The sequence below is a fragment of the Bombina bombina genome, chromosome 2, assembly GCF_027579735.1.
Source record: "Bombina bombina isolate aBomBom1 chromosome 2, aBomBom1.pri, whole genome shotgun sequence".
Lineage (NCBI taxonomy): Eukaryota > Metazoa > Chordata > Amphibia > Anura > Bombinatoridae > Bombina > Bombina bombina.
This window is the reverse complement of record NC_069500.1, coordinates 1,155,307,817-1,155,331,066: the sequence shown is the minus strand read 5'-3', so window position 1 is coordinate 1,155,331,066 and position 23,250 is coordinate 1,155,307,817. Positions and strand designations below refer to the sequence as shown.

Genomic DNA, 23,250 nt, shown 5'->3' with positions numbered 1-23,250 from the left:
CCAAAAGCACAATTTGAGAGAGTGATACGAAATTACACCTTAGAGGACAACAAACAAACACAAATAAAAGAAATGGAACAGAGATTTATACAGAGAGGCTATGGTGCAAAAACACTAAATGCAATCCAAAAAGAAAGCAATAGATGCTAAACTCAAACCGGTTAAAACAGAAGAGAAAGGTCTTACCTTCACTACTACATACAACCCAGACAAGTAACTTGTTAATTCAATCTTACGTAATCATTGGGACATTATTAAATCAGATCCAAATCTACCATTTGGGGACTTTGACCCACCATTAGTGGGTTTTCGCAGAGGTATTAAACCTGAAGGACCAGTTGATGAGATCTGATATGGATGACAAGGAAACACAGAGTACATGGTTATCATCTAAAAAAAAACAGGCTGCTATCGGTGTGTGAGTTGCACCACTTGCAACAGTCTGATCCCTGGAAAAACATTCCATCATTCACATACAAACTAAAAATAAATTATCAAACCTCATGTTACCTGCACTACCACACACAATCTACATTATTATCTGTGCATGTAGACTTTACTATGTAGGTAAAATGAGTGACACCATGAGGATAAGAATGGCTAACCACTGCTCTGCCATAAGAGCCACCCTAGACAAGGGTACCGCTGACCAACCGGTCGCAAGACACTTCGCTAAAATGGGACACTCTGTATCACATTTAAGAACCATGTTTATCGATCACGTACCGCCCCTAAAATGGGGTGGGAACAGGGACAGGAAACTAATCCAAGTAGAATGCAGATGGATACATAAACTGGACACTGAATATGATGCTTGAATGGCACTTTTTCTTTTCAACATTCCCAAAAAAATGAGATACAATACCCTATAGCAGGGTTCCCTCTACCACTTGTGATTTTATTGATTTGCTTCAAGGACAACATCTCTGATATCTCTCTGGGATTTAACTTTGCAGCCTCCTTAGTTAGGCTATTCACCATTTTATTTATATAACTATTGGGTATATGTTTTTTCAAGCCTATTGTGCTATTATATGCATTTCTATTGGAAACAAGTTTCTGTTCTCTTGATCATATCATCGACCATTGTATTCGTTGATGACGATTATAATTCTATTATCAACTTAATTATTAAAGTTTCACTGCATTACATGCATATGAGTATCACAGCTAATTTCCATTAAATTGCAACAATTCTTTTTTTTAGATCCTCAGAGTTCTTTGCCATGAGGTGTCATGTTGAGGTTCCAGTGAACAGTATGAGAGTTTGAGAGCGATTACACCAAATTTAACACACCTTCTCCCCATTCACACCTGAGACCTTGTAACACTAACAAGTCACATGACACCAGGGAGGGAGAATGGCTAATTGGGCCCAATTTGTTGCCAACAGTTTAGACATTAATGGCTGTGTGTTGAGTTATTGAGGGGACAAAAAATGTACACTGTTATGCAGGCTGTACACTCACTACTTTACATTGTAGCAAAGTGCAATTTCTTCAGTGTTGTCACATGAAAAGATAATAAAATATTTACAAAAAATGTGAGGGGTGTACTCACTTTTGTGAGATACTGTATACGGATCTATTCATATACCATGCATATCCTAGAATTCTAATATGATAAGGCTGTTTTCGCAAAGGGAGGATTTCCCTGCAATGTAACTCTGTTCTTTAACAGACATTATAGCCTCCTATCTGAAGCCTCTGCAGATCTAATCTGCTATTACTGGTGTATTTGTTTCTCAAAATCAATTTTTTTTTGAGTTATATATATCAAAATTTTTGAGTTATATATATGGTTTATCTCTATTGGTATACTACACTAGCACCTTAGATATTGACAATATGTTGTCAACACATATTAAGTCACCTTCTTTTTTTTTTTTGTTTTACAACTTATAAATTTGTATTTATATACATATAAATATTTGCATATTTGATTATGCATGTTATATATAGCATTTGTTTGAATTACTTTGCACTGTCTGAGGAAAGGGTTCACGACCCCGAAACGTCACAGGAGTGTTCTGAAAATAAAAGTTTTTGCTTTGCTTCAAAATCCAGTGAGTACCGCTTTCCATTTATAACTATTGTGGGATATTTGGATGGATAGATATACATAGATATATCTATCTATCTCTATCTAACAGTCACAATCAGGATACACACAGTACAGGTGTAAACACCGCAAAAGAAGCAACTACCAGGGTGCTAGTCAGCGTAGTTAAATGCAGTTTCCAAAAATTAAAGCACTCTCTGGATTTGATATAAAATAAAACTTAGCTTTCATTAAGAAAGCAAAAAGATTATGACTCGCTGAAGGCTCAGATGATGGTTAGTATTTTTTAGCAATTAAGTATTTTTGATTAAGGTTTGAACATTTTTTTTTTTTAGACATAATGCTATTGCCCACTTTATAGACTACTATAGTAGTGTAAATATAAATTTTATATGCACTGGGAAACAAAAATATTAATGCGACTCATTTTATTGTTATAGTCGCTGCGATATTGCGGTAGTCTTGAACCAAACCCGCAATATCTTGTGGTACGCCTTTGAATGCTATATATATATATATATATATATATATATATATATATATATATATATATATATATATATATATATATCTCAGTTTACGCTGGGGTTAGGTTCCAGAAGGAATGGTTGTAAATCGAAACCGTTGTAAATTGAAACCCAGTTTATAATGTAAGTCAATGAAAAGTGAGGGAGATAGGTTCCAGGCCCCTCTCCAAATTGTCATAAATAACACCTAATACATTATTTTTAAAACTTTGAAATGAAGACTTTAAATGCTAAACAGCATTATAAACCTAATAAAATAATCACACAACACAGAATATATAATTAAACTAAGTTAAATGAACAAAAACATTTGCTAAACAGTATTATAAACCTAATAAAATAATCACACAACACAGACTTCACTTGCATTTTTCTGCAAACAGTTCTTTCTATGCATTCAAATCTGGACTGATTTATAGACAAGAAAATCTTGTCCCTTTGAAATCTGCTCGATAGCTCAGGTCTGGTTAAACTAATTAATTTTAGCTTGCTTGGCTTTGCTGCAACACAAGCGCACAGCTCCACCTACTGGCCATTTTAATAAATGCACTGCTTCTCAATGCTTTTCAATAGCAGTCACATGACTGGAAAAAAAGGTTGTTATTCTGAAACGATGTAAATTGAACCGTTGTAAAACGAGGGCGACCTGTATATATATTTATATTAGATTAGTTGTTTTAGCAATGGTATAAAGACCATATATAATTATTTATCAGTCTCATTATTAGAATACAACCAGAAAATACAGGATATTTGTATGCAGTTTTAAAAATAAAAAAAAACTGGCAAAACTGAAAGAAGTCTAGCAAAGACCTAGCTCAGCATCTAGCAGCTTCATCGGGATGTCAAGTTGACCCTCCTACAGTCCGAAGAAGCTTGATCAGGAATGGTCTTTGTGGAAGGGTAGCAGCTAAGAAACCACTTTTTTCGAAAGGGGAACAGGGTGAAAAGGCTAAGATATGCATGCTAAAGCTCACAAAGATTGGAATGAAGATCAGTGGGGAAAAAAAAAAAAAAAAGTATTATGGAGTGACGAATACAAGTTTGAAATTTTTGGGTCCAATCGTCGACAATATGTGAGAAGAGTTGAAGAGAGATGGAAGAATGAGTGCTTGTGGCCTTCAGTGAAACATGGTGGAGGGTCTGTCCTGGTTTAGGGATTCCTTTCTGCCAGTGGTGTTGGCGATATTGTCCGAATTGAAGGGATCATGAATGCCAAAAAAGTACAGACAGGTTTTAATACATTCCATAATTCTGGAATGCGCCCGATTGGGAATGGTTGTATATTTCAGCATGATAACGATCCCAAGCACACTGCTAAGGAAATCATATTTAGAAAGAAAAACAGCTGATAAAACATTGACAGTCATGGAGTGGCGTCCACAACTGAATATTATTGATGCAGTATGGAATACACTGGACAGAGAAAGAAATAAAAAAAGACAACCTAAATCTAAAGAAGAACTCTGAGAAGTGCTGAAAGAAGCCTGGTATAATATACCATAAGATTACTTCAGAAAACTTCAGGACAGTCTCCCCAAAAGAGTTCAAGATGTGCTTAGTGCCAATGGAGGTCACACTAAATACTGACTTTTGCCTGAAGAAGCCATTTTGTTCTGGAAATTGTGTTTTATATTTTGTGTATAATCCTAATTCGGGACAGTATGGAAGATACAAAAAACAAACAAAAAGTCGTTTGAAAATTCAATACACCCTGTGCTATATTGAAAACACATTATTTGTTTTAGTTTGTGCATTTAATCTATTTTTTATAAAATATGCACTCCTTTCAAATCGGATGACTACAACACGTTCCAAAAAAGATGGGACAGGGGCAATTTAGGCCTAATAGTGATGTGACAAGTTGAAATAAGAAGGTGATGTGAAACAGGTAAGGCAATTGTGTAATCATAGTATACAAGAGCCTCCAAAAAAGGCCTAGTCCTTCAAGAGCAAGGATGGGTCAAGGCTAGACAACCTGCCAATAGATGCATCAGCGAATAATCCAACACTTTGAGAACAACATTCCCCAAAGACAAATCTGTAGGATTTTGGGCATTTCACATTCTACAGTGCACAATGTAATTAAAAGATTCAAGTAATCCGGTCAAATCTCGGTGCGTAAGGGCAAAGCTGAAAACCACTTTTGAATGCGTGTGATCTCCAATCCCTCAGATGTCACTGTTTCAAAATTGTCATGAGTCTGTAATGGATATGACATGGGCTCGGGAATACTTTGTTAAACCTTTGTCAGTCAACACCATTCACAGCTGCATCCACAGAAAAACACATTAAATTCACAAAGTAAAAATAATGTGTTAACAATGTGTTTTCAATATTGTACAGGGTGAATTGAATTTTTAAATGACTCTTTGTTTGTTTTTTTGCATTTTCCATACTTCTTCGGAATTGGGGTTGTACATACTTCCTGTATTTTCTGTTTGTATCTTAATAAAGAGACTTCTATAGGGGAATAGCTTATTGTTCACGTGATATTGTAAGTTCGACTTTTTGCATGCGACAGGTTAGCGCGAGAGCGATAATCTTTTACTTTCAACTTGTAATACGAGCACAACCCACTATACACAAAAAGCTTACTTCTAGCGCAGTTAACGCTCAAGCAGGAGCATAATATCGCTCCACTTGTAATCTGGCACTAAGTGTATTAGTAACTTTTTCCCTTATGAATTAGTAACTCCTCTGACAAGTAAACTAGTAAATGCAGCCACCACTAAGCAGCTTGTTTCCAGTAGTACATTGCTGATCCTAAAGCCTACCTATGTATGCTTTTCAACTAAGCATACCAAGAGAATAAAGCAGACTAGTTAATACAATTAAAAATTGTAAACTTGTTAAAATGGAATACTCTATTTGAATCACGAAAGAAAAATGTAGGGTGTTAGGTCTCTAACTTCTCCCCTCTGGACATGTAACTTTTCTCCTCAGATTACTAAACTATAGTGATATTATTCCACGCACGTGTGTCAAAAACCAGATACTCTGAGTCCGTGATGTAATTTTGAGGGTGCAAGGGTTAAAATGAAATCACTTTCCATCTATACTAAACATAACATTTTTTTTATTAAAAATCCTCTTTTTAAACGCCACCCACACCAATCCTACTATGTAAAGTGCTACCACCAGGACATTTTTAGCACAGGGAGTCCTTGGTCAGCCCCAATCTAATAGTTTAAAACAACCAAAATTATAATTTTTTAATGATCTCTATAAAAGCAATACTAATAACAGTCTCTTCTGTAACGTGAATCTTGGACAAAGGCAGAACTTAATAATTAAATATTTATTTTGAACAAAGAAAAGGTTGCAGTGCATACATATTTCTTTTTTTTTTTACAAAAACATAAATTTACACCAAACAGTTTAAAATAAAAGGTGAGAAATTAACAAAAAAACATATTTACTTACCAGAAAGATCAAATTATTTCCTGCACCAATGAAGCTTTGGCAAATAAATGGACATTCAGTACAACAAAGGTTGGCTCCCCATTGAATGACAAAGTTCTTAGTTTACCTGATAATAATTATAAAATATTTGGGAGGTTATCTCTGCCCCTTCTGGGAAGGCACACAGAGTAGTCACCAGCTCCTACTGAGCATGTGCAAGAATTCACAGAATATACATATATGCATTTGTGATTGGCTGATGGCTGTCACATGATGTAGGAGGAGTGGAAAGAGACATATCTTTGAAATTTGTCAGAAAAAAAAAAATCTACCACTCATTTGAAGTTCAGATTAAGTGCTATTACATTCTTTTTTTATAAAGCATTTGTTGATTATACAAGTCTACTGTACTGGTCCTTTAAAAGGGAATGAAAATCCCAAATTTTTCTTTCATAATTCAGATAGAACAACTTTTAAAATGTACTTTTATTATCAACTTTGCTTCTTGTTATCCTGTGCTGAAGGAACAGCACATCACTACTGGCAGCTAGAGGAAGACATCTAGTTAGCCAATCACTAGAGACAAATGTGTGCAGGCACCAATCAGCAGCTAGCTCCCACTAGTGTAGGATATGTGCGTATTCATTTTCAACAATGGATACTTAGAGAACAAGGCACATTTGAAAAGAGAAGTGATTTTAAAAGTGTCTGAAAAATACATGCTCTGATTCTTGCAAGTTTTATTTGGAATTTCCTATCCCTTTAACATGATTGAATGCACACTCTTTATTATCTTTGTAAGACCCTCTCTGATTTCTAGAAACAATAAACATGTTATATATAGGTCACTGACTGTATTCTATTTCCAAATTAAAAAAAAAAAAAAAAAAAATTCAAATAACTAAAGTTTGCCTACAAATTACACAACTCACAAACGGCATGACAAATCCTGTATACAAATACTAAAATACATGAGATTCCAGTACTACGTGTATGCAGAATTTTATACCGCAAGAAGGAACTATGAGATCGTGTTTACAATTGAAAATTGAGAAAATATTTACAAAGCACCAAAATTATTAAAGTGACACGTCATGCTGCCAGTAAATGATTCCTTCGATTTATAGCAAATTACTATCAAATTACGTAATAGATCAACAACTTGGCTGCAAAATAAGAAAGCCCTTTTTGGCAGCCTTTAGGGTATTTTTACATGCAAAACAAAGCCAACAGGAAAAAAAAAAAAAAAAAAAAAAAAAAAAAGTAGTATTCCAAGTAAACGGGGTCATTTCTGGATTAAATCTTGTGTACTGGGACACACAGTATTTGATATAAATCAGTAAAAAGAATCTTGAGATTACAGTGGCTTTAATTATGCAAATAAAATACAATTGATGTTTTACTCTTTATGTAATGGTGATTATGAAATATTCACAACATTCACAGTTAACTTGCCTTGCCCAGTGAGAAGGCATTTTTAAATTACAAGTTAACTCATCATCCCCATTTAAAGAGACCCTCAAGTCAAAATAAACCTTTATGATTCAGATAGAATATACAGTTTTAAGACACTTTCCAATTTACTTCCATTATCAAATTTTGCATAGTATCTTTATATACACTCTTTCTGGGGAACAAGATCCTACTGAGCATGTGCACAAGCTCGCAGGATATACATATACTAGTCTATGATTAGCTGATGTCTGTCACATGATACAGGGGGCTGGAAAATGGTAGAATAAATAAATTTGTCAGGAAAAAAAAAATCTACTGCTTATTTTAAATTCAGAGTAAGTTCTATTGCCTTATCTTTTCATTGTACACTTGTTAATTATGCAATTTTATTGCATTGAGTGGTCCTAAGGGTTTGTATTGGTTAGAAATGGTGTATGCTTCAGGAAGGTTGTATAAACACCACTAAAGGGACATGATGCTTTAACACATCACTTCCATTGAAAAACATAAAATTAAGCTTTAGAGGGGAAAAAGGTTATTCTAAATTATTTGCTCCATGCAGTCTCTCTAAGGCTGCAACACTGATTAGTAGCACAGAGGAAACCTTAAAAGGGACAGTCGACACCAGAATTTTTGTTGTTTAAAAAAAAAGATAATCCATTAATTACCCATTCCCCAGTTTTGCATAACCAACACAGTTATAATAATACATGTTTTACCTCTGTAATTACCTTGTATCTAAACTTCTGCTGACTGCCCCCTTATTTCAGGTCTTTTGACAGTTTTGCATTTTAGCCAATCAGTGCTCACTCCTAGGTCACTTCACGTGGATGAGCTCAATGTTATCTATATGAAACACATGAACTAATGCCCTTAAAGGGACAGTAAACCTTAAAAATAATGTTATGTAATTCTGCACATAGTGCAGAATTATATAACATTATTTAGGTGCTATAGCTATAAATGCCTTTTTTACCTTTTTAATTTGTTAAAAATATGGAGCTTTTACAGACCCACTCTCTGCTGAGCGGGTCTGTTATATTTAGTCAGCGCATCGGGCCAACTGTATAGTCACAGCCCGGCTCGACCGCGCCATAGCACTAAGTGCAGCTCCCTCCTGTGACAGGAGCGAGCTGCACTTAGTCTTATGGCGCGGTCGGGCCGGGCTGTGACTATACAGCTGGCCCGATGCGCTGACTAAATATAACAGAGAGCGGGTCTGTAAAAGCGCCATATTTTTAACAAATTAAAAAGGTAAAAAAGGCATTTATAGCTATAGCACCTAAATAATGTTATATAATTCTGCACTATGTGCAGAATTATATAACATTATTTTTAAGGTTTACTGTCCCTTTAAGTGGTCAAAATGCTTTCAGATTAGAGGCAGTCTTCAAGGTCTAGGAAATTAGCATATGAACCTTCTAGGTTTTGCTTTCAACTAAGAATACCACAAGAAAAAAGAATAATTGGTGATAAAAGTAAATTGGGAAGTTGTTTAAAATTACATGCCCTATTTAAATCATGAAAGTTTATTGGACTTAACTGTCCCTTTAATAAAATTTTGGGTTCCACAGGGTCCATTACAATGGCACTCAAAGATTGAAGGGACATTGGAATATGCTGCAAATTTAATTAATCACTGACGGTTCCCTAGGACTGCATTACACGTAGTGATTTAAAAAAAATATATGATTCATTAGTGTATATTTTAAAGGGTCATTCCATACAGTAAAATAGCATAATTAAAGCATAAATCCAGACAATCCAATAGCACTTACTTTAAATTTCTAATGAGCAGTAGATTTTCTATAAAAATTGAACAATGTAAATATTTTTCCCTGTCCCTTCTATCATGCGACAACACTTGCACATGCTCAGTAGTTCCTCAAAAAGTGTGCATATAAAGAGAAAGCGCATAATTTGATAAAGGATGTCAATTGAAAAGTCGAGTAAGCACTAACAAGTCAAGTTGCACCAGTAGCATTAGGCAGAGTCTGCTTTTATTGTGGAAAACTGAGTAAAAGTAAGAAACATGAAAAAAAAAAAAAAAAATTGTGATTCTGATAGAGCATGCAATTTTAAACAACTTTCTAATTTACTCCTATTATCAATTTATCTGAATTATGAATGTTTAATTGTTACTATCAAGCTAAAAAGTAGTTATGTTATTTTGCTGCATTTTCATATTGAGTAGATAATTTTGAAAAGTTCCTGTTAAAAAGAGATATTGAACAGGGGATTTGACATTGAAGCTGAAATGTTCTTGTTTTTTTATGAGATCACAAATACTGTAATGCAATGTACTTTTCAAAATTACCAGTGCCCAAAACATGCATGGGTTTATCTGCTTACTTAGTTGCATACAGGGTGGATTTGACTAAAATAAAATCAATTTATATCATGGTGGTCCGTAAGACTCAATTTAAAACTTGGTTTTCTACACTAAGGTTTCATTTTTAGAATAACTTTTCAGATTGGTTTTCCAGTTACACAAGAACATTACGAATTTAGTTATATACCATTAGAAATACAAAGATAGAAAATTATACAATTATTGGAAGGTGAACCATCTCCAGTTTAATATTTTAATCATTCATATTTAATCAACTTTTCAGCTATACTTAATTGGAAGAAGAAAAAGAAAAAAATACCTTAACAACAATTTAAATTATAGTTTTATTTAACTAAAACAATAAAATTATAGGTTTCACTTTCATTTTACTCCCTCCTCACACATAGGTCCTTGTGCAAATCTATTCCATTCCAAACAATCTTTCAATTCATTGAGCTTCTGTAAACTTAGTAAGAAGTTGATTTTGTGTAGAATTGCAGGGGTAGAATAATATTAAAGGGATAGTAAAGTCAAATTTAAAACTTTAATAATTCAAATATAGCAGGCAATTTTAAACAGCTTTCCAATGTACTTCTTTTTTCTAATTGTCTTTGTTCCGTTTGTATCCTTTGTTGAAAAATATACGTAGGTAGGCTCAGGAACAGCAATTAATTACTGGGAGCTAGTTGCTGATTGGTGACTGCACATATATGCCTCATCATTGGCTCGCCAAATGTGTTCAGCTAGAAGTAAATCTGAAGCTGGTTTAAAATGGTATACTCTGAATCAGACAAGAACATTTTGGGGGATATGTCTCTTTAAGGTCTATTTTTTAAATTTTTATGGATTTTTTTTTGTTTTTTATACCATTTTTTATTTGAAAAGAAATCATGCTATTTCTGCAGACAAATTGGTAGGTTTCAGAACTATATAATGAGGATATTTGATAACATCTACTAGACAGTTACTTCGGGTAGAACATGACATTGTGAATGGATTAATGGAATTAATTTACCAACAATAAGAAATATTACAACCATGAATATACAGCCTTGTGCTACATAATTAAAAATGAATCCTTATTTTATGTTTTATAACTTTAGGATTATAATTAATCTTAAATAGAAAAATATCTTTAGATAGATTTTGTTTCTCTATCTTTAGATACATTTATTAAAAAAAAAAAAAAAATTGTTTAAAAAAACAAATCATTGATGCTACCCACCCTGTTGAAATAGTTTAAACAAATTCATTTTTCCCCCACTATGAACACGATTCAAATTTATGGGGCAGATATGCATGAAATATGGGCACATACTATTTGAAAATCACACATTATCATATTATTATGTTGCAAACAGATTATGCAGAACTGTACAGAGGCGGTAAAGATATTGGTTGATAAAGAAAGACACTAGATGCAAGTATAAGATTCATGTTACAAGTGCATATTTGGAATGTTTTGGAAATATGCCAGTAGATACAGCAAGGTTAAATGGATTGGTAAGAGTAGGAGTTAGTCTGGCTGAGAGGGAGGAAATGTGAAATGTGGTAGAAGCTCACCTTCTGTCACAGGTGTGCTGCTACTGAGAGTGGCACCTGAGCAGATGTATATGGTGAGCAAAAGTAGTAAGATGACAGAAGGTGTCTTATCATATGGAATCTGTTTTTCATAAAGCACAATTATTGGCTATGATGGTGAAGGGGGGAGCTGGTGGGCAGAGGAGGGTGTTAAACATAAAGAAGAGGTGTTTGGGAAGCTATTAGGGAGGAGAAGTGTTTACTTAGAAAGTGTTAAAGGCAATGAAGTATGACTACGGCATGAATTTGTAATGGAGAAAGTCAGCTTGAGAGCCTGATTTCGTACAGAGATGCCAAGCGATGCAAGAAGATTTTTAGAGGTAATGAGTGAATCTGAATACCAAGGCTGGGGCTTGATATGTATGGAGTGTAACAGGATGACAAGTACAGCTGTATCTAGGGCAGGCATTGACAAATATGTTTAATATTTACTCAGGAATCAGACAGTGGTATTTGTATATAGATGTATTACGAATAACCCAAAAAGATAGGAGCCAGTGGCTTCCTGGCTCTTGTGTTTGTGAAGCCCTGATCCAGGGCAGAAGCTAATGAGTGATTTTATGGAGCAGTAGAAATGCTGGGGTGCCAGAGTTAGTAAATTTATTTGAGAACATTTCTAGGGGGTCTAAAGCTTGGATATTTCGGCATTTACAGGGAAAAGCAGGGTAACTGTGATTCTGAGGAGGTACAGTAAGATTGCAAGATAAGAGATGGTGCTCATGCAAAGGAAAGGGAGTGTTGGAAAAGTGAGACAGTAAAGGTTGGAGAAAACAAGGGTGATGGGATGACTAAAAGAGCGCAGTAGCCGCATGTGCATGTTATGTACACAAGGATTCCCCAGACATGCAAACTGTTATAGGAAATGATACAAGCTTGCAAGTATTCACCCCTCAGATATCCATATTGTCTGAAATTGCAATACAAAATATTTTAAGGAGTTTCATTTCAAAATGTCCATGCTTTTTAACCTTAGAATGGGAACTTAAACTCTGTAATAAACTCATGTTTATTACCAGTGTGTTCTGAGTGTACATGGCCGGTAAGACAATCAACAGTGGCAGTCATACTACCCTGCTGTGAGACAACTACTGCTGATTGGGTGAGCTTCAATTTCCACTCAGAACCAGCAGTTCTCTGTAAGCTTCTAGCTGGTACTTAATGAGTTAAACCCCTATGTGAGGGTCAAGCACATACATTTGCAGTTTTGCTAGTGCTAAAATTATACGCTCTCATGATTTAGAGAAATACAATTTTTCACTTGAATCACACTTTAATTTCTGTTTTCTGTAGAATTAAGCCATGCTATAATCGTTTCCTATTACATAGAGTATGTATGTATGTATGTATGTATGTATGTATGTATGTATGTATGTATGTATATATATATATATATATATATATATATATATCAGGGACGTGCAGTCATAGGAGGCAGGGGAGGCACTGCTTCCCCTGCCATATGGGGCCAAAGTTTAGTTAAATTTTAATTAAGAAAAAAAAAAAAAATATTTTTTTTCACCCATGTAATGCTATGGAGAGGCATCATACAGGACTGCATCTCTTCATAGACACATGGATACATTTCTTCAATAGCAGCAGCGCCACCCACTGGTGGTAACTTAAAACTACCTGAAGCAAAAATAATGACCAATAGGAGGCATCCCTCATGATGCCTCTTAGGGAGGGAGCCAATCAGAGAAGTAAAACTCTTCTTGGCATTATTAGTTATGCAGGATGCAGGGCTGGCCCTGTCTGATGTTCACTGACTTCCTGTTACTGTCTGGGACCCTCCCACTAGCACAGGCTTCACTAGAAACAAAAGGGGAGAATAAGGACTGCAGGAAGAAGTGCACAGTAAGGGATAAAGTTTATAGCTTTCCTCATTCTGTTAAATGATAGTGTTAATATTAATGCTTTTATTGTGATCTGTAAGCTTTCTACTTATTAACAATGTTGACTGTTGTGACTGTGAGGAGTGCTGGTAATGATAATAGCTTCCCACATTTTGCTGGAAGTTTATTTTAACTTTTTATTGTGAATATTTTGTTTTTAATGTGATCTGGTAATTTGCTTTTAGTTAACATTGACTGCAGAGCATGCTTTATTACTACAGCTCTCAGTAAGTGTTGTCACTAGCTGGTGCCCTTATGCAAAAAAAGGAAATGCTAGTGCCTTTTTTATGCAGGAACCTCTCCTGGTCTGTATAATAAATGATGCTTTATTACTACAGCTCTCAGTAAGTATTGTGTTGTCACTAGCTGGTGCCCTTGTGCAAAAAAGGAAAAGCTAGTGCCTTTTTTATGCAGGAACCTCTCCTGGTCTGTATAATAAATGATGCTTTATTACTACAGCTCTCAGTAAGTGTTGTCACTAGCTGGTGCCCTTGTGCAAAAAAGGAAATGCTAGTGCCTTTTTTTATGCAGGAACCTCTCCTGGTCTGTATAATAAATAATGCTTTATTACTACAGCTCTCAGTAAGTATTGTGTTGTCACTAGCTGGTGCCCTTGTGCAAAAAAGGAAAAGCTAGTGCCTTTTTTATGCAGGAACCTCTCCTGGTCTGTATAATAAATGATGCTTTATTACTACAGCTCTCAGTAAGTGTTGTCACTAGCTGGTGCCCTTGTGCAAAAAAGGAAATGCCTGTGCCTTTTGTATGCAGGAACCTCTCCTGGTCTGTATAATAAATGATGCTTTATTACTACAGCTCTCAGTAAGTGTTGTCACTAGCTAGTGCCCTTGTGCAAAAAAGGAAATGCCTGTGCCTTTTGTATGCAGGAACCTCTCCTGGTCTGTATAATAAATAATGCTTTATTACTACAGCTCTCAGTAAGTATTGTGTTGTCACTAGCTGGTGCCCTTGTGCAAAAAAGGAAAAGCTAGTGCCTTTTGTATGCAGGAACCTCTCCTGGTCTGTATAATAAATGATGCTTTATTACTACAGCTCTCAGTAAGTGTTGTCACTAGCTGGTGCCCTTGTGCAAAAAAGGAAATGCCTGTGCCTTTTGTATGCAGGAACCTCTCCTGGTCTGTATAATAAATAATGCTTTATTACTACAGCTCTCAGTAAGTATTGTGTTGTCACTAGCTGGTGCCCTTGTGCAAAAAAGTAAATGCTAGTGCCTTTTTTATGCAGGAACCTCTTCTGGTCTGTATAATAAACAATCAGTGCTGAGTACACTCCTATTTCACCCAAGATATAAGGTGAGATCTACTGGGTCCAGACACTTCTGAGTATCTTAGTTATGTGCACTGAAAACTAAAGAGAACAAAACTGTGCTGATTTTGTTTCTATGTATGTGAATTAGATAGACTGATTGATTTAAGGTCAGTACTTCACTCTGTCATCCTAATGTTGTTTTCCTTCAATAAATACACTTTTTTTTTTACTGTAGTTTCCCATGCTTTTGGGTTTTCCTGTTTATAACACCTCACTTTTTATTGTCTTTCTGTAATATGATGATCTGTCTGTCATTTATTAAAAAGCATAGTTTTTATATTTTTAGTATTAAAAATATTATTTTATATGACATATTATTATTATTAGTGGTTTTCATATTAAATCCACAAGTGAGCTGTGATATCTCTCAGTGAATGTATGGGGACAGGGAGTCTTGCATCTTGCCTGGTATATTGTGTCATTTAGCTGGCATTCATGTGAGTAGGGGAACTGATTGGCAGATTTAATATGGTATATGATAAGTGGCATAAATGAGGGAAGGGAGTCATGTGGCAGAAAACTGTAATAAGTGGTTGTAAAAGGCCCTTAATCTTAATCAAATGTAGTGTATTACTGGCCCACAGTAAGTAGGAGCAGGGGGGCACTCCATCTTGTCAAGTACAACTGGCATATAATAATAAAACATTTTATTCAACTATTATATATTTAACTCATGTAAAAGTCACGTGGAAGTGTGTATGTGTGTGTATCTGAGTGTGTGTGTGCTTGTCTGTATATATTTGTGGATTAGCCAGCCTCTTAGTGTGTATTCCTGTGGGTGCTTGTGTATGTGTGAGTGATGATGTATGTGGCTTCTTGTCTGTGCTTTTTGGGTGCCTGTTTGTGTGCAAGTGGTGCCTGGTTTTGTGTATGTTGGTTCCTATGTGTATATGGTATCTGATGGTTCTTGCGTGTCTGTGCGTGTCTGTCTGTGTCTGTCTGTGTGAGTCTTCTTGTATATCTGAGTGTATATTTCTGTGTGTGATTCTGTATGTGTCTGTTTCTGTGTGTGTCACTGTGTGTGTCTGTATGTGTTAGTGCCTCTGTATGTCCTAGTGTGTTTCTGTGTATATGTGAATCTATGTTTGTGAGTGTGTTTCTATGTATGTGTGGGGGCCCTGATTAATGGTTTTGTAAGGGGCTGTAAAAGGATGTCAGTAGTATGCTAGGGCTATACTTTGATGTTAGTAAAAATAAATATATATATGTTTTTTTCCATTGAAATTCTGTTTTTATAGCCTTATTTCTATCATTTCTTAGGTGCTTTACTTCCCTTGTATTTTAACTATTAGATATAGAATTTCATAGTGGGCAGGGTTTTAGTACTTGGGCCACTGAATTGTACTCGCCCCCTGGTTCCAAAATTGACAGTCATTCCCTGCATTTTTATGCATTAGTTGCATTAGGGAGTTTCTGGTTTTAACATGTGGTCAGATTGTTTGGAAGCCTTGTTTGTCTGCTTGCAAGTATTTCATCCTGCCTGGGTCAGAATTCAGTCTACACCAAAATCGCTATTATTTAAAAAGATAGATAACGCCTTTATTACCCATTCCCCAGCTTTGCACAATTAACATTGTTATATTAATATACTTTATAACCGTTTATCCTCTAAATTTCTGACTGTTTAAGCCACTACAGACAGCCTCTTATCACATGCTTTTTTATTAGCTTTTTTACAACAAGAGACTGCTAATTTATGTGTGTCATATAGATTACATTGTGCTCTCTCCTGTGGGGTTGTGCAGGACACAGCACTAACTGGCTAAAATGCAAGTCAATAGATAATAAATAAATAGCCCTGAGATAAGGGGACTGTCTACAGAGGCTTAAATACAAGATATTAGATACTATTCTAATCGTCATTGTGTAACCGGCCAATTTAATCGTAAATTTAAGTTACCTCTATTAGGTTCATATATGTGCTTCTCAGGCCTATCATAGCCACTGCCTCACTAGCCTCGGAGCTCACTGCACGTCACTGATATATATATATATATATATATATATCTCAATTAGCCGGTGGCCCAGTACTCCAACAAATACAGTGTATTCAAAACCTGGGTGCAGTCCTCAATATTGTGTGTGTATATATACTTTTTTTCTCAAAAGGGCACTCACATACAATCTGTCAAATAATTGACTTATTTTCAATACATCAAGAGTTCAATTTAATGGTCATAGTCGACATTTCAGCCCCTATTTGGGCATTCTTCAAGACAAATATCTCAAATCGGCAATGAAGCCGTACTCCAAGTTCAAAGGGCTATGATAGCCTGGGTGCCCTTCTGAGAAAATATATATATATCCCAAAAAAATTATTTCATGATTCGAAAAGAGCATGCAATTTTTAACCACTTTCTAATTTACTTCTATTATCAATCTTTCTTCATTCTTTGTTATCTTTTGTTGAAAAGCAGGGACATAAGCTTAGGAGCTGGCCCAAGAATGTTAATGTGAAGGTCAAGTTTGATGAATCAGGGCCCGGTTTTTATAAACAGCGGCTTTCAAGATTAAAAGGTAAGTATTTTAACAAAACAAGTGAAATGTAAAGTTTGTTGAATGAATGTGTCCCTGTTTTTAATAGGATTTTTAGAAAACGGGCACAGATTCATCAAACTTGACATTAACTTTAATCACTGGCTAGAGCACTAGATGGTAGCCCTATTTCCTGCCATGTATTGCTCCAGATACCTACTAACAGAAATAAATTGGAAACTTTTTAAAACTTTTAAGCTCTGCCTGAATAACAAAAGAATATTTGCTGCGTTTCATATCCCTTTAACATTTCTGTTACAAATTAAAATCTAATTTGTATACATTAAACAGATTTGTATAGGGTTAGATTATTATGGCTAAAAAAGAAACATTACATAAGTAAGCAAACCCACAATACAGACATATTACATCAGGAGGGAAGAAACTACAAAAGTAAAAGCTATTATTAATTAATCAAACAGGACTTTGAAAAAATTGCACACACACCATGTTTTTTCCCACTAATACTGCAGCTATTTGGCTCTATGTTGTGAGAACCTGTTTGCTTGTGATATGCATCTGAATGAGAACAGGAATTGATAAGGATGTAGGTTCTCTATTTGTGTTACACGTGTACAGCACGAACAATGTAATACAGACATGTCTTGCATATATACACAAGGCCCTGAGAGTGCACAAGCAAACCACAAAAATTGTGAAATATATTTTTGTCTTTATAGATCTTTCAAAACAGCTTTAAAAGAAGGAAATAAAAAAACAAAAATCAAGTATAATGTTAAAAAACATACTTTATCTTAATTGCATTTAAAATGCAGATTTTTAATTTTATTTCAAATAAGGTAAAAAAATTATGTTACTAAAATTGCTGATGACCATGTACCATGCTCAAGGCAGATACTCAGGTGAATAACAAAAGTGACAACACAATTAAAAAAAAAAATTATTCTAATATCTAACCTAGATACAATATATATATATATATATATATATATATATATATATATATATATATATATATATACACACACACACACATACAACTGATATCAATGAATTCATATTTTAGATCCCTGTGACTGGTTGAATATTGTTCTCAATCTTTCCCTATATAAAGTATCGGCTTAATCCATTGGCTACCAATGAAGGTTAGAAAGCTCTATGGTGGCCAAGTGGTTAAAACCTGAAATGCAATACTGATATTTGTATTAATATATATTCCTAGTTTTGTCAAATCACAGATCTGTTACACATTCCATTCAATTAAGAGAATATAAAGACCACATATAAACTGTTAACATATTTGACAAACCTGTCATTCTTAATTACAACATAAAAATTAAAACCAACATCTGAATATGCTGATTATTTTTAGCTTTCCTGTTTACACCTGTTTGTAGCAAATTTTCACCAAGGAGGGAAAAGTATAGGTATTGTTACTATAATATAATAATTTACTTTGTTTCAAGTCACTGGAAAAAGACAGATACATATGTAAATAAACAGTTATAATAGCATTTAGTTTAATCAGCATATAAAGTAATTTAAAGTTTAATTTCTGTAGAGGTGTCCAAGAAAACTTTAATATAATGCAATATAACTGTACTGTTACAGAGTATAGCAGCCTGTTAGTAACACACTTATGTCAATGTACAAAAATGGTTGTGCGATGGAGATAATATTCATCACCAGTGACCTTAAGAAAGAGGACACAATACTCTGCTTTCAAAATAAAAACCATACTATAAATTGTTCTCACTAGAGAATTGCATAGTGAAATACGTCTGTTTATACTTCTATTGTCATATAAAGCTGATAAAAAAAAAACACACACAGAACTCTGTTTTATACTGGTGGTATTATACGTTAATTGCACTGAAGGGCAAAAAAAAACGATACAACCAGCATTGAAAAGCAATAACATACTACAACAAATAATACTATCGCGGATGTATACAGAACAGTGCACTCCTCTCTAGAGCCGCATCACTCTCACATGTCACTGAAAGCTGCGCGGAGTACCCGGCGGTACATACATACCACTGAACGCTGTAGGGAGAGAGCTATTTCTTTAAATCGCCATGACAACACCAACGGGACCACCCCCTTTCTCTATTTCTATAGAAAACAACGGTAGCCCTAACTAGATGGTTCGTGCGTTGGGGGACTAGTTACCCAGAACCCCACGGGGCAACCAACTATAACAGACTACTTCCTTTTCGCTCCCTATATACAGAAAGCATATAGATTATAGATTCTGCTCTCACGTGATGTGTATGGGGGACTTACAGACGCCCCCTCGAGAGTGCAGCGCAATGCGCCGCGGGGGTCTCGCAAATAAGCGTAATTAACGCAATTAGTGCTATTAAGTTATTTCTCATACACATATTTACTGACAGAAGACCCTATTATCTGTTACAGGCCCCTCCGGAAAGGGGGATGAGATCCGTATGTTTTACAAAACATTTTTGAAAACAGGCTATAAAAAAAAAACAACAATAAAATATATACGAGATCAAAACATAAAATAGTGTAAAATAACTGAGCGTTCAATCGGAGAAAACAAAGTCACATAGAAATGGACGGAAACGCAAAGATCATAAGGCGCCTCTTCGGCCGTACTCACCCGAGGAATTGGCTGTGCGTGCGGCTCCGTCCGAGTGGAGGAAAGGGACGACCAAAGCAGAAGCAGCCCTAGGAAAGTGCCCAGCACCAGGAGGCTGCGTAAGAGGAAGCCCGGCTTCAACCTCATGCTGCTCCGAAGCAATAGAGCTCACTGTGAAGCTGGGATAATAATGCTACACACCGCCTGCTGGTATATACAACAGCATTCAGGGCTGCTGTGATAAAGGGTTATTGTCTATAACGCTGATACTGGGACACACCATGCAGTTATACTGTACACACTGACTCGGTACATGCACAGCTCATGACAAGCAGCCACACACAATACTATGTTGTGAATATACAAAATGTGCCAGTGCAACAAAATGTCTCAAGCACCAATCCGCACCCACTAAACAAACCCTCAGCTCATGCAAACAATTACTGTCGCCTAGTAAAACTAGTAAAGCGACCATTCATACAGATACAATCCCAGAAAGCAGATTTTCTACTTGTCACACACACAGGTGTGAACCTCCTCTCTCTCCCTGACACACAAGTATCGGCTCCTTTTCTCCTCCCTGCACTGGCTTCCTCTCCTGTCCCACTGCTGCCCCCTACTTCACCCCGCCTCTCCTAGACATAAAACTTTTTCTGCTGTCCTACAGTCCATGTGAGGTGTGACTGGCTGTCACATCTCCTGGATGTCTTTTTTATGCACTTATTATCGGTTCTACATATGTACCCACCAATAAAATAATTATTTATAAGTAAAATCAAAAGCAATGCTGACGCCAATAAATAGTTCTCTTATTTATACATATTAGGTTGAAAATACTATTGATTGGTTAAATAGTATTTTATATGTAAAGCATTGTGTTGCATTGGTTACATGCTGTTTTGACATTCGTATTTGTTCTATATTCACTCTTGAGCGTTTTAGTGCCAAACCATGTAAAATATGTTGTTGTTTTTTTCAAAATGTAGGTTTCCTTTGTTTTTACAAAAAAAGTACAATTAATAGGGAGAGTAAAAAAGCTAAACAAAAGAATAAGACATGTAAAACTCATTAGTTTACCTATATAATTTACATATTTTATTTTCACTATTAGTGTAGAAATACTTTTTTTTTTTTTTTTTAAATCCGCTTCGCTCTACTTTCTTGAGTTCAGTAAATATTAAGGATGTGGACCAGGAAGTCTATGTAAATCCACGTGGCCCTTGACAAGTCACACATAGGATTCCACCTGTTCACACCCAATTCCCTCAGGTAAAAGAGTTTATGTGCCCAGTCCTCCTTAGGTAATTACAGCTGCATTCCTGTGACCAAAGAGGTGTGTTTGTTGACTTCTTATACAAATATGCACATTATATAAAATTCAGTGTAAAAAGCATGGTCATTTGGGGGTACATTTCAGCAAAAATAACTTTAAAAAGAATTTTTTTTTTAGAATTGTCATTATGATGTAGATATTTTAAGCAATGTAACTTTTTAAAATCATATTTTTTAGTTAAAATATATATATTAGTAACTCTTAATTAAAGTGTAAATGTATACAGAAAGGACAGAAAACACCTTCAAATTTTAATATAAAATGTTCAATTATGTGAAGTAAAAACTTTGCCATTTATTTTCATTACTTGTTTCCCCCTGTAATCTAACATTTTTGGGTTTGTCAGTTCGTTTTAAGAAGTGCTTCCTGCAGATGTCACTAATCTAACCAACTGGTTTTCAAACCTGTCCTCAGGCATCTCCAACATGTCAGGTTTTCAGTATTACCTTGAATGAGAGCAGGTAAAAGAACCATGTTTACTAATCAGCTGATTATTTCACCTGTTCTCTAGTTCAGATATCCTTAAAATGTGGCCTGTTAGGGAGGCGTGATGACAGGTCTGAAAACCAGTGATCTAACCCAAACACATACTGCGTCTTGTGCCTGTTTGGCCTCAACAGAGGTGATATGATAAAATCCTTTAAAACAATGTTAGTCTTGCTAACAAAATAACAGTGTCTAGCCTTGTCTACTCTAGCATCAATGCCTGATTAGTTTCTCTAAATAAGACTGGGGTTGGGGTAGCTTTGCTCTTAAAAAACAATTGCATTACGCAAAATATTAATTTATTCATTTAATCTGTTACAACTCTCATCATCAACCACGCAATTACAGAACCGGTCACCGGATAATACATTAAAGTAACAAAAGCTTTGTCAAATGTACGGGGCTATAGTTTGTCAGCCAATCGTTGGGTCACCCAACTCGTAGTGGCACTAATACTTAGGGCACTCAAACCACCTAAAAAGTGAAGTTCTTAACATTCAAGTGTGGGCATTATACAATCTGAGAGATGAGGTTCAGAAAACAAATCAAGATCCAAATCATTCAACTTACACCCATAACTCAATTAAAAAGTATATGAGCCCAGCTCATCTAACTCCTAAAAGCAATATCACCCTTTTTAGTTATAAAACAGGACTTCAGCCTATTCGCCTTCTTCCTAGCTTTGCGCAGACTAGCTGAATAATGAACCATACGCCTAAACTGCTTATGTACTATTTTTGTCTAAAATGCAAGCATAAATGGGAACATCTATTAAAATATTTTAAATCACTTTAAATACATACTGCCAATTCAAGTAAAGTTGTTAGCCCTAAGTCATTACTCCCCACATGAAACAAGATTATATAGGGAACTCCATAAAAGTCAATCACATAAAATGACCTAGTAGTTTTCAATGATCAAATCCTCCGCAAAAGCAAACCAATAGATCTGAAGAAGGTCCACAGAAAAACCTAGCCTTTGACTATGTGGATTAAACAAACTTTTCTAAAAGACCAATAAACACATTAAAGGGACATTAAACACTTTGAGATGGTAATATAAAATTATAAATTGTATATATTAAAAAAGTCTATACTTTTATTATTTATTTTGTCCCCTTTGCCTGTAATTCCATTCTGAAATTGTGAGCTTTTCAATTTCTGTTAGAAATGGAAGTGCAGAACACTGTTATATTCCACACCACCATTGGCTGCACACCTATTTATAACTATCCTTAATTTGCCACAGCAGTAAAGGTAACCTAAGTTACAACATGGCAGCTCCCATTGTTTTATAGACACTAAAACTTTACACTTTTTTGTCACTATTTAAACAGCTAATGAAACTTTAAAAAATACATCTACATGTTATTATCAGACTAATCCTTTCTTTGAATGCATAATTTTATCTAGCATTAATTTGACGTTAATGTCTCTTTAATGTCATGTAATCTAGCATAACCTTGGGGATGCTGAAAGAACGAGTTGACATTGTGAAATTACTACACAAGGCAAAACACAACATGTAACTAAATAGTCAGAGAAAATGCTAGTACATTGGAAAACCTACTGGGTTACCAATACTCCTAAACTGCCAGCACCCAAAATAAAGACAGCAATATCAAGTTCCAAGATACCCTTGGTCGGACACTACCTAACCTAAACCTTACTTGTTTCCAGCATCCTAAAGTCAGCACCCTCTAAAACTGCAGGAATTAACCCCAACAGGTAATGACATAATATGTAAGCAGCATC

At 35.3% G+C, this 23,250-nt stretch overlaps 1 protein-coding gene across 2 annotated transcripts in view; it reads right to left on the bottom strand.

Moving 5' to 3' along the window:
* Positions 1 to 20,261, bottom strand: part of GALNT7 (polypeptide N-acetylgalactosaminyltransferase 7) — a 493,314-nt gene extending 473,053 nt beyond the window's left edge. Inside the window, exon 1 of one of the 2 annotated variants that reach the window (XM_053703830.1) lies at positions 19,699 to 20,261. In XM_053703830.1, coding sequence (XP_053559805.1) covers positions 19,699 to 19,824 — 126 coding nt within the window. In that variant the 5' untranslated portion in view covers positions 19,825 to 20,261. The remainder of the gene's footprint in view (positions 1 to 19,698) is intronic. The other variant, XM_053703829.1, reaches the window with a different exon arrangement.
* Positions 20,262 to 23,250: the final 2,989 nt, after the last annotated feature.